This window comes from Sinocyclocheilus grahami, unplaced genomic scaffold, assembly GCF_001515645.1.
Source record: "Sinocyclocheilus grahami isolate Dianchi unplaced genomic scaffold, SAMN03320097.WGS_v1.1 scaffold135.1, whole genome shotgun sequence".
NCBI lineage: Eukaryota > Metazoa > Chordata > Actinopteri > Cypriniformes > Cyprinidae > Sinocyclocheilus > Sinocyclocheilus grahami.
The window spans coordinates 249,524-268,328 of record NW_015505314.1 but is presented as its reverse complement, the minus strand read 5'-3'; the positions used below and the strand labels follow the sequence as shown (position 1 = coordinate 268,328).

The 18,805-nt window shown below is 36.0% G+C and overlaps 1 protein-coding gene across 1 annotated transcript in view; it reads right to left on the bottom strand.

Moving 5' to 3' along the window:
- Window positions 1–17,893, bottom strand: part of lhfpl3 (LHFPL tetraspan subfamily member 3) — a 43,906-nt gene extending 26,013 nt beyond the window's left edge. The window contains exon 1 of the mRNA XM_016279926.1: window positions 16,931–17,893. Within this exon, the coding sequence (XP_016135412.1) occupies window positions 16,931–17,357 (427 nt within the window). The 5' untranslated portion in view covers window positions 17,358–17,893. The remainder of the gene's footprint in view (window positions 1–16,930) is intronic.
- Between the last annotated feature and the right edge of the window lie 912 nt (window positions 17,894–18,805).

Here is an 18,805-nt window from a genome sequence, read left to right as displayed (position 1 = left end):
ATGAAAAAATGTCTTTGTTTCATTGTTATAGCTTAATAATGTTATCACATTCACATTTAAATGAAAAGTCTAAATTGTCCAAAATATCATGTCTATATACTTTATAGTTGATGAATGATAATAATTTGCAGTTGTTTTACTTTAAAATCTAATGTTAATGTTAATATAAACCATGTCTAAAGTTAAGCATTAACTAATTAAGTAATGCATTAAGCAAAAAAAAGTAAATCTGTGATAATGGCCTTGGGATCAAAAAAAGAAAATAAGTCCGCAATCCCTTGTCAGAAACAAATAATGATGGTAAATTTGCTTCCATAGGATGCTCACAGATGTTATTGGATGAGGTACTATAATTTTTTTTTTCTCCACGTTTGGTTGTTTACATGCTTTGGTCTGTAATCTTCTGTTGCCGTGCACATGTTCTGATTTTTATTTTTTTTGTATTTTATAAAAGAGAACAAAGCTCTCAGAAAGAACGGTGCAGTCAGAGATCATTGTGTTTCTTGTATTTGTTCTCTGCTGCAGGTGCACAAATGTGTTTGTGGGTTCGCATTTTAAGTGCTCAGCCAGATTTCGCTATCAGTCTTTTCACCTTCATTCTTTAGAGACTCTAAAGTCTCTCTCTTTCCCAGTCCTAATTAAACACACGCCATACGTAATTAAACAAGCTCATGTTTGAAGAAAGAACCACAGAAAGGTGAGACAGGAAAGAGATGGAGATACTAAACTAAATGTAGCTCCAGTACTCGGGAAAGCAGAATTAACAGGAAGCACAAATTGAGGAGCTCGAAATGAAAATCAAATTAATTTCATCCTAACCTCCACTTAACTGTGATAACCCAAGATAATGACAGATTGCATAATGCATCGCTTTTAGCTATTTATTCCAAAGCTGATGTCCAAATTTCCAAGCTGGTTTGAGGATGCATCCTCTGAGATTTCTGGCAGCCATTGCTGGTATTTTTAAACTTCTGTTTACAAAGAAAATACATTTGGCTGGTGCTTGTTTAGGCTTGATGTGTTGTTGTTTTTTATTGATTATGGCAGGATGGAGTGTTTTTAAATGTGAAAATCTATTTTCTCTCAGCTCATGACCATTCTTATTTGCAGGCAAGGCCAAGAGTACATTACAAAAGAAGCTTGTCGTCCTACGCACATTTACAGATTCATAATTAGGGTTCTGTCATGTCGTCTCAAACTTTACTCAGCTATGTGCATCAGTTACAAGACTAGTATTATCCTCTACGATTGTAGCTACAGTACTATCCCACAAATTCAGGTCTTTTAATCTTCAAAAGTTCAAACTTGACAATGTCCACAAACAACAAGGATGTGCCTACAGTAGTTTTTGTGGGGAAAGAGCTGAAAAATAGTTTGGAGAGTCGTGGGCAGCAGTTGAGCGGACACTTTGATGGCTTGTTGGCTTTTTTTTTCTTTCTTAATTGACTTCACTTCCCACTGCCTCACCCTCCATTTGCGCTGTTTAGTCTTGCAGTTTCAGTGGATATTGTTCATTGCTTTTCTCTTTAGATTTGAAAGATTTCTCTTTAAAATTGGGTTTTAAGTTTTCACATTTATGGTAGCATCTGTGACTTTGTTGCAGACTTGCACACCACAGCTACTGTCTTGTAATGTGCATTCAGTCTTAATTCATACATATACAAAACTGACCTCTGGTAGCCTACCTTGGTATCAATAATAATTAGATGTAAATATTTCACTTATTAATCTATTTTTTTAATACATTGTTGCTTTTTAGCAAATAAAACTATAATTTTGGGTTTGGCAGTTAATTAAAAATTGGTTACATGATGGTTGTCTCAATGTTTATACAAAAATATTATGACGATATTTCATACTTGCAAAGTTTCAATGATAACTAGATTGAGAAGTTTGAAAGACAAAGTTCACGCTGGCTTGACAAAGCCATGTCTGAAAATTTAAAATAGTTTGAAGTAATATATGAAGAGTTTGGTTCCAAAACGCGATAAACGCCATTTTTTATTAAAAAAAATTTTTTAATTGAGTTTCCGCCAAAATCAGTATTGTATCTGGTCAGTATTGAAAAGTCCATTTTTAATTTTACGCAAAATGCGATATCCGCCGAGTTATTCTGTCATGTTTTCTCCCTTTTTTTCCAAACCGCGACAAACGCCAGTCTCCCTTTTCTGCAGAATACGATATATCCACTCAACCAATCACAGCGCACCATTCCGCGCACTCTAGACAGTAATGGCGGTGCTTTGAATACACCCGGCTTCCTAGTTTTCCTCATCTATTTTGTACTTTGTAATCAACAAACAAACTTAGGGCTGCACGATAAATCGCATGTGATTGTCATGCGGATCTCATCAGTAAAGCTGGTTCTGTGATTAATAGTAAATCTCCATCACGTGTGTTCAGATGGAACATTTAATACACACAAGCCATAGATCACTGCTATATCGTGTTCATAATCGCAGATGAGTCACATTCGATTATGAACGTGATATTGCGTAGCTTGCCAGTGTAAGTGTTTTTATTTATGCCATTAATGTTTTTAATACAGCCTATAGCACTAGTCAACTAAATGAATGTAACAATTAACAAGATGACCCCTTGAATTCATTTTGGGATCGATGACTGATTTAATGTATTTTTATTGGATTTATAGCGTTTTGGAACCAAACTCTTCATATAGAGTGACAAAAAGAGTAGCAAATACATTAGGATGGATGGATGGATGGATAGAGCAGCACATTTTTATTCGGGTCAGGTAGCAAAGTTTACAAAAAAAATAGTACAACATAATTTCCTAGCACTAGTGTATCGCAAAACGCTAGTGTGTGCAATTAGAAGATCATAGGTAATCTTTATTATTAATGCAGTTTCTAACATTTTAAAAAGCAGAATGATGTTAAGACTCTTTAATGACATTGAAACTAAAGAAGGCTAATCTGTGATCATGATAGACTAGCAACAGATAAACAACAGTCATGCCAAGCTTTCACTGGAGCAGTTCAGTCAAAGCTAAAAGCAGTTGATGTTAGCAAATAACATCGCCGGTTAACAACAGTGGGCTTTCAGTCATCCATTTAGAATGTGAAATGTGGTCAGCACGCAGTCTTAGCCAAGATTAGCTAATAGTTGCAAGCGAGAGCCAGTTTTCCTACAGCTGCGCTAATGACATTAACTCCAGATACGCAAGCTAATCAATCCACTAAAGACTTTGGCCAAGCCATCAACCACAATTAAGAGACGACAAACTCCATCCAGCATGTGATGATGCATTTTATTTTTAAATATCATAATTAGATTGAGCCATACATTTTGATTGAAAGTGACTGAGTTGAAATTAGCAGGCCCCATATGCTCATCAGCACGAGATCGCGGAGATCAAGTCGAAGAGGATTAAAGCTTGCGTGTTAATGGAGCATGGGTATTTTTAACCAGTAAGTGCTAATCTCTAACGCTGGATTTCTGATACGTGACTAGCTGAGGACTGATTCATGCATGTTTGAATTCAAGGCTATTACGGCTAGCTGAACAAAGCATGTATGCAGTTTTATTACTTTGCGATTCACAATAGTGTACATGTGGAGGACCGTTCACACACAGCACACTACATACTATTCACTGCTTTTATAAATGGATAGTCCTTGAGTTTCAAGTGCAGTGTCGAGTGAGTGCATAATTTGTAGCTTGCTAAGCACCATTATTATTATTGGTTTGTACTTAAGATAAGTGATTTGAACCTATAACGTTACAAGGATAGATGTCCGTGCAATGAAAATTAATGGGGTCCAATGTTGTTTTGTCCAAGGTTGCTATTTTTGATGACTGTGTCATAAATAATAAATATTAATTTATAAATATAATTCATAAATATTAAAAACACCAGTATATTCACTACTATCAAAGGTTTGGGATCAGATCATGTTTTTATGTTTTGGAAGAGGTCTCTTATGCTCACTAAGGCTGCATTTATTTGATCAAAAATACAGTAATATTGTGAAATATTATTACAATTTATACAAAAGTATATTTTAAAATGTAATTTATGGCAAAGCTGAATTTGTCGCATGATCCTTCAGAAATCATTCTGATATGCTGATTTGCTGCTTAAGAAACATTTCTTAATATTTTCCATGTTGAAAACAGTTGTTGCTTAATTTTTTTAATTTTTTTGGAAACCGTGACACATTTGTTTTTCAGGATCTTTGATGAATAGAAAGCTCAAACTTAAGGCCAAACATTTGAATGGTATTCTATGTCAATATTTATTTTAATTATGATTTATTTGTTTGCCTAAAAATATAAGTAAATAAATACTTCTATAAATGAATCAATATTCAATAAAAAAATATGTCCACGTTATTTATATATTTATGTATTTACATATTTTATGATTGACTTATTTAACATATTTTATTATTCCTTTATTTATTAATTTTATGATTTTTACGTTCATATATGTGCGACTTAGATCTACTTTCTACCCACAATATTGATTTATTATTATGGCAAAAAAATATGTGTTACATTATATCTCCTGATGTTTTTGCCACATAGCATACTTCATTTCCTGTCGCTGCTAATTAAATTCCAATGTACTTTTCCTAAATAATGACATTCTGTGCACCATCGTGCATCACTTTCACATGTACACATGCATGCACACATTCTCACACAGTGAACAAAGGTGACACACTTTTCCTGGAACTCATTTAATTTTTGCTGTTTGTCAGTATGAACCCAAACCTATGTCTTTCTCTATTTATCTTTCCTGTTCTCACTTGCTTTCCCCACAGTCAGGGTCGTAGCTAGGGAATTCTGGGCCCCCTAAAATTTGATGTGGGCCCCACTGCCCTCTACTGAAATCATACATTATAAGATTTGGGGGTGCCATGTTGTTGTTTTTTAATTTGTTTTTAATGAAATGTGACCCTGGAGCACAAAACCAGTCTTAAGTCGCTGGGGTATATTTGAAGCAATAGCCAAAAATACATTGTTTGGGTCAAAATTATAGATTTTTCTTTTATGCCAAAAATCATTAGGATATTAAGTAAAGATCATGTTCCATGAAGATATTTTGTAAATTTCCTACCGTAAATATATCAAAACTTCAGTTTTGATTAGTAATATGCATTGCTAAGGACTTCATTTGGACAACTTTAAAGGAGATTTTCTCAATATTTAGATTTTTCTGCACCCTCAGATTCCAGATTTTCAGATTGTATCTCAGCCAAATATTGTCCTATCCTAACAAACCATACATCAATGGAAAGCTTATTTATCATCTTTCAGATGATGTATAAATCTCAATTTCGAAAAATTGACACTTATGACTGGTTTTGTTGTCCAGGGTCACAAATAACGAAACAGAAAATACATACATACATACATACTTACAAAAATTGGTTCCCTGATAGCACATACATCACGGAGACGTCAATTTGATGTCTGCATTTACACCTGCATGATGTTTTTTTTAATAGTGTTTGCTCATCTGCAATACGTCTCCAAGATGTTTCCTATCAGATGTCATATAGACATTTAGAAGATGTCTTTAAGATGTTTATTAATTAGAATGTATGTAAAACTGCTTTTGAAGATGTTTATCCAATGTTTGTACACAACAGATGTTTTCCTGATGAAATGCTCTTTAAAACACATCTTGTAGACGAACGTGTGCCTGGGTTTTTATTGGACAACAGCAAAAACAATATAAATGTTGCTTATTTTGTCTAAATTTATAGGCTATAAAAAAAACTAATAACTATCGGGGTCTAGACTAAGGGTCTAGAAGAACCGCTGATTATTGTTTGAGCATTACATGGGTAATTGTAGGGGGCTAAACAAACCTACTATTGAAAGTAAATAGTATTAGCCATAAACCTCTGAATAAGGATCAAACTGGCGAGTTTTGTGATCGTGGAGCCCACGCATAGCGGCGGCCGTGAGGCATCCTAAGCGACATAGATTCCTAATGAACGAGAAAAAAATACAAAGTAAAGAGTTAATTAGAATAATCGAATGTAAGAATAATCAGAGACCGACAAACAACCAATGTGCCTTTCAACCTAAATTAGAATTCAGATACTAAAATGGAGTCAGATTGAGTTAAACCTAAATTGAATAACTCTGCGCGCTGAAAAGACCGAACACGCAAGAGACCACTGGATACCTTCCTTGGACCAGGAGCGCGGACCTTACAACTTGAAACATTGTTTTAAGTAATCAATCAATCATTCAGTACAAACTAATAAAATATTAGGGCCTTCAGGATACAACTTCTGAGAAAACCCACCAACCAGCCAATTATGGTGATTACAGATTCAGTTTTTGTGAGGTGAGGAACATAATGTCTTTCGTCTACCGGTTTCTGTGATCTTGAATTTAAATGACATTCGATACTGCATTTGGTTTAAACTCTATTGACAATTCAATCTAAAAGTACTTCTTTACATAATTTACCATGTGAATAAGGCTGATTAGACACTCAGAAATGCAGTTGTTAAGAGTTAAACTCAATACATGAAACACCTGGGCCATGAACTAGTTTGAGTTTTATGAAAAATGTTTAAGACCCTTTTTGCTCTTTTTAAAGACCCTATGAAATGGTTTATCAAAGCTAATTTCTTTCCTGTTTTGATTTTTTTTTTCATTTGAAACATGATTTCGAAGGGCTTTGTTGAATGGCTAATAGCTTTTATAGTCCCTTTGCAACCAAAAACAAAAAACCAACACATTTTTTTGTTTTACTAATGCTAGTTGGAGGATGGTAGTATTGGCATTACAATGAAAAACAAGTCCTTAATATTTTTTAAATGATATAAAAAATTTTGATTTGAAATGTGTATATGGCGTTGTTTATTTAGACGTATTATTTTTCAAATAAAAAATGTATTTATATAATTTTATATATATTTATATAAATATATTTATGTATTTGTTTGTTACTGTAGTACATACATTAGCCTGAAAGCTAACAGACATGTACTAAAACTCACAAAACTCCAGTTCTGATTTCATAGGGTTTTTTAAATTTTAAAAAGTCAAATATGTCAAGGCACCCGCTGTAGGCTATTATTTCTTCTCTCTCTCTCTCGGATTTCTGAGTCATCAGTCCATCATTGATGTCAGTCGCAGGCTGTGTCTTGCGGTTTAGATCAAACAGATGTTCCCAGTCCTCAGTCAAGTCAGCTGCTCACACTTAACTCTAAAGAGGCACTTTTAATTATAGCGTCCTCTCATTTATAGCAGTCAATCATGTTCTACACCACAGGCTTGTTATATGTTATGAAGATAAGGATTACAAACATAAATAATTGCATAATAATGCACCCAAAATGGATTTCATTAGGAAAAAAGAGACAAAAACAAGTATTTCTGGCATTTAAAAATAAATAAACATTGTAAAATAAAATTGGATCGAATTAATCCATTTTTGTATATGTGGGTATCCTTGCACGCTAAATAAAAACCATACCACCAAGCGAACACCTTACTCTTTAAAACATGTTCATTGTAACGTTTTATTTAGGGAAAGAAGTGAGACAGGACTGCAACTGCCCCTTTAAAAACAAAACATGCATTACACCCCTATTTATTGCTCTTTTAACATGTTCATGGGGATTTTTTAGCTTGAGTGGGTGTAACAAATACTTGCTGTATTTCATATGGTGTTTCCAATTTAAGGATTTTAATATAATCGCATATCACTTGCTGTCTCTCAGCATAAAAAAATATGAGGCAAAAAGCAGCTCATTTTCTCACTCCCACTAGTGTGAGATTTGTCTGCTCCTGGATATGATTCACACATGTGCTAAATAAAGATTCAATATTTTCAGGAAACTGTAAAATAACCATTACCTCGTTGTGTTGACATAATGCTGAAACCACTAGACAATTAAAAACGAGAGGAAAAATAGCGAATAATTAATTGAGTTCATGAGTTCAACTTCATTTATGTATTTGTTTGTTACTGCAGTACATACATTAGCCTGAAAGCTAACAGACATGTACTAAAACTCACAAAACTCCAGTTCTGATTTCATAGGGTTTTTTAAATTTTAAACTGCCAGTCAAATATGTCAAGGCACCCGCTGCAGGCTATTATTTCTTCTCTCTCTCTCGGATTTCTGAGTCATCAGTCCATCATTGATGTCAGTCGCAGACTGTGTCTTGCGGTTTAGATCAAACAGATGTTCCCAGTCCTCAGTCAAGTCAGCTGCTCACACTTAACTCTAAAGAGGCACTTTTAATTATAGCGTCCTCTCATTTATAGCAGTCAATCATGTTCTACACCACAGGCTTGTTATATGTTATGAAGATAAGGATTACAAACATAAATAATTGCATAATAATGCACCCAAAATGGATTTCATTAGGAAAAAAGAGACAAAAACAAGTATTTCTGGCATTTAAAAATAAATAAACATTGTAAAATAAAATTGGATCGAATTAATCCATTTTTGTATATGTGGGTATCCTTGCACGCTAAATAAAAACCATACCACCAAGCGAACACCTTACTCTTTAAAACATGTTCATTGTAACGTTTTATTTAGGGAAAGAAGTGAGACAGGACTGCAACTGCCCCTTTAAAAACAAAACATGCATTACACCCCTATTTATTGCTCTTTTAACATGTTCATGGGGATTTTTTAGCTTGAGTGGGTGTAACAAATACTTGCTGTATTTCATATGGTGTTTCCAATTTAAGGATTTTAATATAATCGCATATCACTTGCTGTCTCTCAGCATAAAAAAATGAGGCAAAAAGCAGCTCATTTTCTCACTCCCACTAGTGTGAGATTTGTCTGCTCCTGGATATGATTCACACATGTGCTAAATAAAGATTCAATATTTTCAGGAAACTGTAAAATAACCATTACCTCGTTGTGTTGACATAATGCTGAAACCACTAGACAATTAAAAACGAGAGGAAAAATAGCGAATAATTAATTGAGTTCATGAGTTCAACTTCATTAGAATTTAAGTGAAAAAGTACTAAGGAGAATATCACAGACTAAATCTTCACACACATTAGACATAGACAAAGCAAGACAGAGACTAACAGAGCAGACAAGGTAAATAAACATGACTCTGACAAAGGGAACTAATGAGATTAGAATGAGCTAATTAACACAGGAAAACTATGTCACAGAGGGCAGAACTAAAAACACAGAACAGACTAGACATGTTACAACAATATTATAATATCACATATGATACTCCAATATCCATTAAACTAAGACCTCAGTTCTTGTTTGTTAGTGAATGCACAGAAGAGTAAAGCATCTGTTGCACTAGAATACAGCAGATAACTGGATGTATGGAGTGAGTAGAGAGACAGATAGAAGAGTGGGCGTTTTATTTGAGGCCAAGAGAGAACTGAATGAGTCAGCCATTGAGTATGAAGTACAGTCAGTTATCCGCTCTCCATTCACAAGCTTCCCTGCTTCCATTAGTGTCTCTGTGGAGCTCCTAACCCTCGGCCGTTAATGGTCACTATGTATGTAAATGTCCATATGTTATGGAATTTCGTAATTGCTCTCAGAAGTGACAAATCCATCATCATACCTCAGACAAGCCATTCAGTCGGATTTTAGCCTATTGCTATTGAGCCTCGTGAAGTTTTGTGAGTGTTTGTGAGCTTCATTTGCAGTGCATCATTTAAATATTAACTTCTGGTCGATTCCTTTAACACCTCTTTTGCTCTGTACTAGGACATTCACACTGCAGGTCTTCACAGTTGTAATTTTATGGTTGGTTAATTGTCAATGCAGTGCTGTCTGAATTTAATAGATTACAGTCTGGTGTGACCCACTAGGGCCACCAGCGCTGACTGTGTTCTTTCAAGGCGGTGATAAGTAAACAGTGACAACATTAGTTTCTCATTACACACATACATGCTGTTCTCAGGAGAGTTTCACCCGATCAATGAGCCATTAGAAATCCAAATGGGCTTTTTATCGCTAATTGCTAATCCTAGTTTCCATCTCATAAAGGCTGTTTAGGCAGTCCTGTGAAACATCCATTCAGATCTCACCTGTATGAGAAGCAAAAAGGTTTAAAAAAGAAAGGGAAAAAAACGTACTAAATGGCTTCTTAATGTCTTTTTAGCACTTTCATTTTTTTCTCAATTCTTAAAAATCAATCAATCCTTCCTTCCAAGGCAACAGGATCAAAAAGTCATTGTTCACCCCATGTGAACAATCAAGAAACGTATCACCTCTTCACCAGCAATTAAAAGCATAATTAATTTAATTTACTCACCCTCATGTTGTTCCAAACCTGTATGACTCCATGTTCCATGGAACATAAAAGAACACCAGACCAAAACTTAAGTAAATTCCTGTCAAATCTTCCCATCTGCCTTGGCTCTTATTTGCACTTTCGAATTCAAACTTGGCACCATAGGCGATTCCGGACTTATTTAGGCTTCAGCCCCCCTAAAAATCTGCGGTTAAGCTGCCGGCGTCCTTAAAAATCTGATTGTAATCTTTTTTTCACATTTGCTGAAAACAGCGGCTGCAGTAAGCTACTTGAGGTTATTCCCCTCTGAAAGTGCAACCAAATACACCACCATCACTAATAAACATCTACTGACAAATGCCTTTTTAATTGGTTAATTAAAGGGGTCATATGATGCGATTTTCAATTTTTCCTTTCTCTTTGGAGTGTTACAAGCTCTTGGTGCATAAAGAAGATCTGTGAAGTTGCAAAGACTAAAGTCTCAAATCCAAAGAGATATTCTTTATAAAAGTTAAGAGTCAGCCACGCCTACCTAAAACGGCTCGTTCTAACACGCCCCCACATATCTACGTCACGATGTGGGAAGATTTGCATAACACCACCCAAATGTTCACGCAAAGAAAGAAGGCGTAACTTTTATTCTTGATTTATTATTGTTGCCGCCGCCATGTCGTGAAGGCGCTGTGTGTTTCGTAGTGAAAGCGAAACTACTTTGTTTGGCTTTCCAAAAGAGGACGATATCCGCTTCGTCATGCCTGGAGCTGATCCGTGCTGGTTGCTGAGGAAATACTACAACTTTGCACTGTGGATCGCCGGATCGGCTTTCACCGTGGACGAAGAGGAGTCCAGCCCGGAGTCGTCACATGTCCTTCCAGACACTCCTTCGTCCTTCCAGACACTCCTTCGTCGAAATCGCCGGACATGCCATTCTCAAGCCCACTCGCCTCTGCTCACTCTAGGCCACCATGTGTAACACTGTTTCGTTGTGAAAGCGAAACTACTTTGTTTGGTCATCCAAAAATGGGCCCGACTAGAAATCAGTGGTTAAGTTGTATTTACAACACTGTTCCAGAACAGTTCAATCCAAATATTCAGATGTGTGCAGCACATTTTATGGAGGATCGTTTCCTGATCCTGGGAGAGTAGACTACAGTGCCGGCTGTTCTGACTCAAATACTGTAAGTTTTTTTAATATTTAAAGAGTTTTTATATTTTATATATTTAAAGCGAGTTTTTTGGGCAGTGTAGAGTAGGGCTTGTTGTTTGTCATTTCTCCGATCACAATTGCAGACATGGTTTTGTTTACATGGCGCGATGCAACGCAACGCGTAAAAAGACAGTATAAGTCATTATAATCCGTAATTTTGTCCCCACTGGATGCAACGAATGCCTCGTTTATAATGGGTTTTCATGTGTTTGAATCATCGCTCCGGCCTGACAGGGCATCATCACAGTATGGTAAGGAGCGTAACATTTCCGTCACACGCTTGAGGTATTCGGGCCAATCACAACGCACTGGATAGCTGGCCAATCACAGCACACCTCACTTTTTCAGACCGATGAGCTTTGTAAAAATCGATGCGTTTCAGAAAGGCGAGGCATAGAGGAGAAACAATAATGTACAGTATGTGGAAAATAATGTGTTTTTTGAACCTTAAACCGCATAAACACATTTCATTACACCAAATACACAAAATAATGTTCTTTTTAGCAGCATCATATGACCCCTTTAAAAATTGTCAGTTGAGCAAGACTTAGACTTGCAAATCACACTTTAAGCAAGATATAATTATCTGAACCACAACATCTCATATTCATGGGCTCATGGATCATGGGCTAAGCAACTTTATAAGTAGAATCCTAGAAGACATGCAAGAACCAAATGCATTTTTTGCATTAATGACACCATTCTTATGTTAAATATATGTAAATAATTTATATTAATTTCATATCATATAATTTACATACAAGTATTATATTATAAATGAATGAATATATATATATATATATATATATATATATATACACACACACACACACACAAAGTGGAGATCAAAATTAGAGAACAACCTACAATTTTCTACATTTCAAGGTCACTGCTTAGTCCTATTTGAAGTTATCCTAACAGGTGTAGAAGGGCAATTTTTTTAGGCAAATTTCGTAAATTAATTGTATCCTGAAGCACAGTATAAAAACCTTAAATGAGATATTTGAAAAATAATTCTGATCAAAATTAGAGAACACTTACAGATACCTCTAATTTATTGGTATTAATCTGGCACCTGGTGCTAATTTCCTTAATTATATGACAAACCCTATTTAACTGGCAGCATTCCTCCAATTTTCACTGAGATTGCAAAATTGCGGGCTGCTCTAAGGTGACTGAAACCCTGCGACAGGAGGTTGTCCAGATGAAGGCTTAAGGGATGACCCTTTCAGCCATTGCAAGAGAAGTTGGTCATTTCGAATCTGATTTCTCGCAAATTGCAGTTTTACAATGACACCGATTCATTCAAGTCCCCCCAAAAGGCTGGTCGTCCACGTAAGACAAATGCATGAGAGGGCAGGATAATGTGGAGAATCTCAATGGGGAATCGGTTCAACACTGCAGCTGGAATTGCTAGCCAGCTGACCAGGGTAAGGATCTGTTTAAGAGATGTCAGACTGAAAGCATACTCTGCAGTAACTAAGCCTCTCATGAGCAGAAAGAATCAAAAGGCTAGACTCACCTTTGCTGAGGAGCATGTTGTGTGGAGAGAGGAGAACTGGTCTAAAGTTCACTTTAGTGAGAGCAAGTTTAATTTATTTAGGTCTGATGGGAAACGTTATGTTCATTGTAAAACTGGGGAAGGACTGAACCTAACCCTAACAGGTAAAGCAGTTCTTGAAGCTAAGAACATTGAAATAATAAAATGGCCAGCCCAGAGTCCTGATATAAACCCGATTTGAAAATCTCTGGAAAATCTTTAGCGACAAAGTTATGGCTAAGAAACCCACTACAGTTACTATGGAAGAGAGTGGAAGAAGAGTGGACCAAGATCACACCAGCGCAGTGTGAGAAACTACACTCTAAAAAATCCTGGGTTATTTTTTTTTAACCCAAATGCTGGGTTGAGTTTGGGGGTTATTTTTTCAGTGTTTGGGTAGTTTTTGTGTTACCCAGCTCCTGGGTCAAATGTAACAACCCAGTATTTGGGCCATCGAATTGATTTATTCTTCTGTAAAATACAGGTTTGTGTACATTTTTATTTTATCTATAAAATCGTTACTGTATATAGTTAAATTTTATGCAGAGCAACATACAGGCGCGCGGTGTGAATCACCTTTAACGAGTGTCACGGTCTTTTCACGTGATGGGAAAAGCCTGATGCTTTGCATACAATAAACGATTTTATTCATAAAGATACAGAATATAAAACTTTGTTTGGATGTTAAAACATGTCCTCAGAGCCGTTTATTGGCAGGTTATGGAGTCAGCATGTTTCGGCTAGAGTGAAACGCAGTGCGGCGGTCCGTTAGCAGTTCCCCGCCGAACACGACTCCAGGTCGGGCACAAGAACCAGCGTCGTTATGGTGGAAACCGAATAACAGAGACTGGTCGATCACACGTGAATTACTTCTGTTTAATGTTGAAGTTTTGTTCTAATGTTTGTTAAACGAGTTTAAATATAGGCAATATGTATAGCCTATTAAAAACGATATAAACAGTGCTGTAAATGATAAAGGAAGTTATCATGCAAACCAGTGGTTGTGTGGAGTATTTTAGAAAGGTTTAGAGGATTTAAGTTAATCTGTAAACCTTAATGTATGAAGTAAAAAAATAAGCTAGTAATATAGTAAAAATGAATAAACCCATTAGCTGGGTTAAATAAACAACCCAATTTGCTGGGTAAATTTAACCCAAGATGGGTTCCGTCCTATATTTACCCAGCCCTTGGGTTAATAACTCAAATTGGGTTATTTTTAACCCAGTGTTTTTTTTAGAGTGTAGTGCTGTCCTGTGGCCACAGGTGTGCTTTTTAAAGTACTTTTTTGTCATTTTGAAGCTTGACTGCCCTTGGTTGTTGTATTTTTTTTATTGTATGAAAAAAGAGCTGAGTGAACTTTGTTTAAACATCTTTTGTGGAAAAAAATCATATGGATTTGGACATAAGGTTGAGTAAATGCTTACAGAACTGTTCTCTATAAACCGCTAATATGCAAGTAATATAGAAGCTTGCAAGAACATCGTGTCATTTTGCTCTGACAGCTGCAAATAAGGCACCTATGACAGTAATTCGTCCACAACTGTGAGTTACTTTCAAAACTCACCTGAAGTCCCTGAGGCCAGGCACAAAAATAGACAACTCCTGTCTTTTTCCTCTCTGAGAAAATAGGAAATGTTTACAGAGCGCTCAACATTTTGAGAATTTTTGCTGGATATGTTTAGAACATTTTCTCTTGTGGTGCATCCCTCCCTTCCAACAGCAAAAACCGATAGGTGGAGCACAGACACACACACACACATTCAGAGAGGGTGGTCAGTCACTTCTGACTCTGTCAAGAATACAAATGAACGGGAAAAGAGAAAAAAAAAAGTGAGTTAAAATGAAATAAATATTAGCATACAGGGAGATATACTGTATGTTCTTCTTACTGCTGACTCTACTCATGTAGTCCTTTGAAGCCAAAGCCTTCAGATGAAAGCATTGTGCACAAATGCAGTTCACACATCTTGAGCTCTCTCATCTGCTCATTTCATAGATTCTACTTCCTATTAAATGCAAGCCTTCAGAGCACAACACAACTAAACCCAAATTTCAGAGGCCATTAAACAACATAAAATTACTACTAGAAGCATCTATTATTAATAATATCAAGGACACGTTCTGCATTGGTCAGCTGGGGAAAAATAAACTGACTACGCCTATCTGCAGTTGTTGTTTTTTTGCAGAAGAAAAAAAGACACATCCAGTGCTTGAGCTAATTTTCTCATCATGCTCATCTGTTTTATTTAAGGATAATAAAGTGGTATGCATGATTTATTTATTTATATAATCTTGTCCACTGTGGATTCACTGAATGGCTAGCGGTTCTGATTTAAGTGTTTTTCTACACGCATCACATTTGGTGGATGCACCAAAAAGACTACTCAGTAGTGATCACACGGATGGCGGTTCATTACACAGTATTTTAATTAATGGTTGGAATCTTTGATAGGGAATTGCACATCCACATAATGACATCGAAACGGTTTAGTCTTATTAAAAAAGAAAAATACCCCCAAAAAATGTGTATATATATATATATAAAACATATTACAGTGAAGTCCAAACGCCTGAGAAAACATTAAAAATCTGAGGTTTATATGTGTATGTATATATAAAAAAAATTTATTGGACCACAAATTGTTAGACTACTACTGAAATACTCCTTGTATTTAGAATTTAAATGTATGTTCAAAAGTTATTTGAAATTATTTCAATTTCATTTTTTTATATTAAATTGAAATAATATATATTTATTTTCTATTTGAATATATTTTATAATGTAATTTATTCCTCTGAATTTCCAGCAGCCATTAGTCCAGTGTTCAGTGTCACATGATCTTTTAGATATCATTTTAATATGATGATTTGGTGCTAAAAAAAAGCATTTTGCCACAACATAATGTCTTTACTTCCACTTTTGATCACTTAATGCATCCATGTTGAATATAAGTATTAATTAAATTTTTTTTTAATTGCCCCAAACTTTTGAATGGTACTGTGTTTAAAGTACTATGATGTTTTTTTTTTCTTTCAGTGTGCCATGACAAACTTATAAAAATATTAGAATATGCCAACTGCAAATATCAGAAGATATGCCTGTATGTGTTTGGACTTCACAGATTGTCTTTCTGACTTCCACCCTTGGTTGGAATCTTTGATAGGGAATTGCACATCCACATAATGACATCGAAACGGTTTAGTCTTATTAAAAAAGAAAAATACCCCCAAAAAATGTGTATATATATATATATAAAACATATTACAGTGAAGTCCAAACGCCTGAGAAAACATTAAAAATCTGAGGTTTATATGTGTATGTATATATAAAAAAAATTTATTGGACCACAAATTGTTAGACTACTACTGAAATACTCCTTGTATTTAGAATTTAAATGTATGTTCAAAAGTTATTTGAAATTATTTCAATTTCATTTTTTTATATTAAATTGAAATAATATATATTTATTTTCTATTTGAATATATTTTATAATGTAATTTATTCCTCTGAATTTCCAGCAGCCATTAGTCCAGTGTTCAGTGTCACATGATCTTTTAGATATCATTTTAATATGATGATTTGGTGCTAAAAAAAAGCATTTTGCCACAACATAATGTCTTTACTTCCACTTTTGATCACTTAATGCATCCATGTTGAATATAAGTATTAATTTAAATTTTTTTTAATTGCCCCAAACTTTTGAATGGTACTGTGTTTAAAGTACTATGATGTTTTTTTTTTCTTTCAGTGTGCCATGACAAACTTATAAAAATATTAGAATATGCCAACTGCAAATATCAGAAGATATGCCTGTATGTGTTTGGACTTCACAGATTGTCTTTCTGACTTCCACCCTTTCATATTGAACTCCTGGCTCTTAGCTACTCGTACATCACTACGCATTGAGAAACATCCAAAGGATGCACTGTCACTCACTCACCCGCTGCCAGCTGCATCCACCCACAGATCTTATACACAGTGGCTGTACTGCAGAAGAAGAAGAAGGCGAAGGAGCCAATGCAGGAGAGGACCAACACCATGGACATCCCAATGAAGAAGGACGCAGCTTTGAAGGCGCTAGACGGGATGGCGCTAAACTCTGTGAAGCTCCCCTGGCACGTCAGGTCCCGGGAAATTCCATTACCTATGCAGTAGTGAAAGAGGCCGAAGTAGCCAGCCTGTGGCGTGTCCATGCCATCGCCGATCCAGTAGGGCTGAACGAAACATACCACGTTGACGATGGCGAAGAGGATGGTGAAGATGGCCCACAAGACCCCGATGGCACGAGAGTTCCTGACATAGTTGGTCTGGTAGATCTTGGCTGCTTCCGTGGCTGGGAGCATCGCTGCAGGTGTCCCAGGGATCATAGATGGATTCAGTACTTTATGGATTCAAATAGGACTCAGGTCCCCAATGGATTCAACCTTGACTAGGTTCACGCTGTATTTAGTCTTGATTCTGTTCTTAGGCGCTCTCTGGATTCAACCTGGATATTTGAATTCAGATCCTATCTGGACTGAATCTAGATATAGGTTCAGTTTGGACTCAGCTCCACGGTGGATTCGAACTGCACTCCGTCCTATCTGGATTAAGATCCTATCTGAATTGAGTCTAAATTCTGGTCCGATCTGGACTGAATCTAGATTGAGGTTCTATCTGGATCCAATTTAGATTCAGGCCCTGTCTGGATTCAGTCCAGATTTAGGTCCTTTTTTGGATACAGATCCTATTTGGATTGATACTGGATTCTGGTTAGCTCTGGATGAAATCTAGATTTAGGTTGTATCTAGATTCAATTTGTATTTAGATACGCTGTGAGTTCGCAATGCACTCAGATTCTTTATGGATTCAGTCAGAATTCATATTCTATCTGGATTCAGGTCCTATCTGGATTCAGTCCAGATTTAGGTCCTTTTTTGGATACAGATCCCAAGATTCAATTTGATTCAATTTGATATCTAGATTCAATTTGTATTTAGATACGCTGTGAGTTCGCAATGCACTCAGATTCTTTATGGATTCAGTCAGAATTCATATTCTATCTGGATTCAGTCCAGATTTAGGTCCTTAATGAATTCAGTCTGGATTCAGATCCTATCCAGATTGAGACAGGATTCAGGACCTGTCTGGAAATCAGATTGTGTCTGGGTTGAATTTAATTTGATGTATTCAGTCCACTCTGCATTTAGTTTCGACTTTGGTCCTCTGTGGATTCGATCTGGACTCAGTCCTCTCTGGATGTTGCCTGGGGTGCCACCTAAACTCAAGTACAGACAGAACCGCTCACAGATGTGGCGACAGACTAAGCAGTTTTAGTTCCAGATGTCCCAGTGATTCGTTCAGCGTGGATGTGGCAGTCTGTCCGTGCCTCCAATGATGTTCTCTTCCAGCTCTCTTCTCATTCAGCCTCTATGCATCTCATTAAGCTGAATCATCACACTTGGGACAGCAAAAATAATGACTAAACTCAAATGAAGACACAGCTCTTATGAAGAAGACCCATTCCAGTGCAGCGGAGATAACACTCCCAACGGAAATGTCAGTATGAATACTTAATGATGACCCGAATCAATTAATAATACTTAGATGGTTTGCGAATACCCAAACTTTAAGAGATTAAAGACATTTATCTATTAATATATATATATATACTTATATAAAAACAATAATCTACCTTACACAGTCCAAAGGGTTGTTTCCATGAGGCTATTACAAGCTATAAAGGACTTTCCGTGATAAATCTTGCTGTTTAATAGAAATAACGGATGTTCGGACGACGACACTTGCACTGCATTATATTTTGCGTCTCCATTCT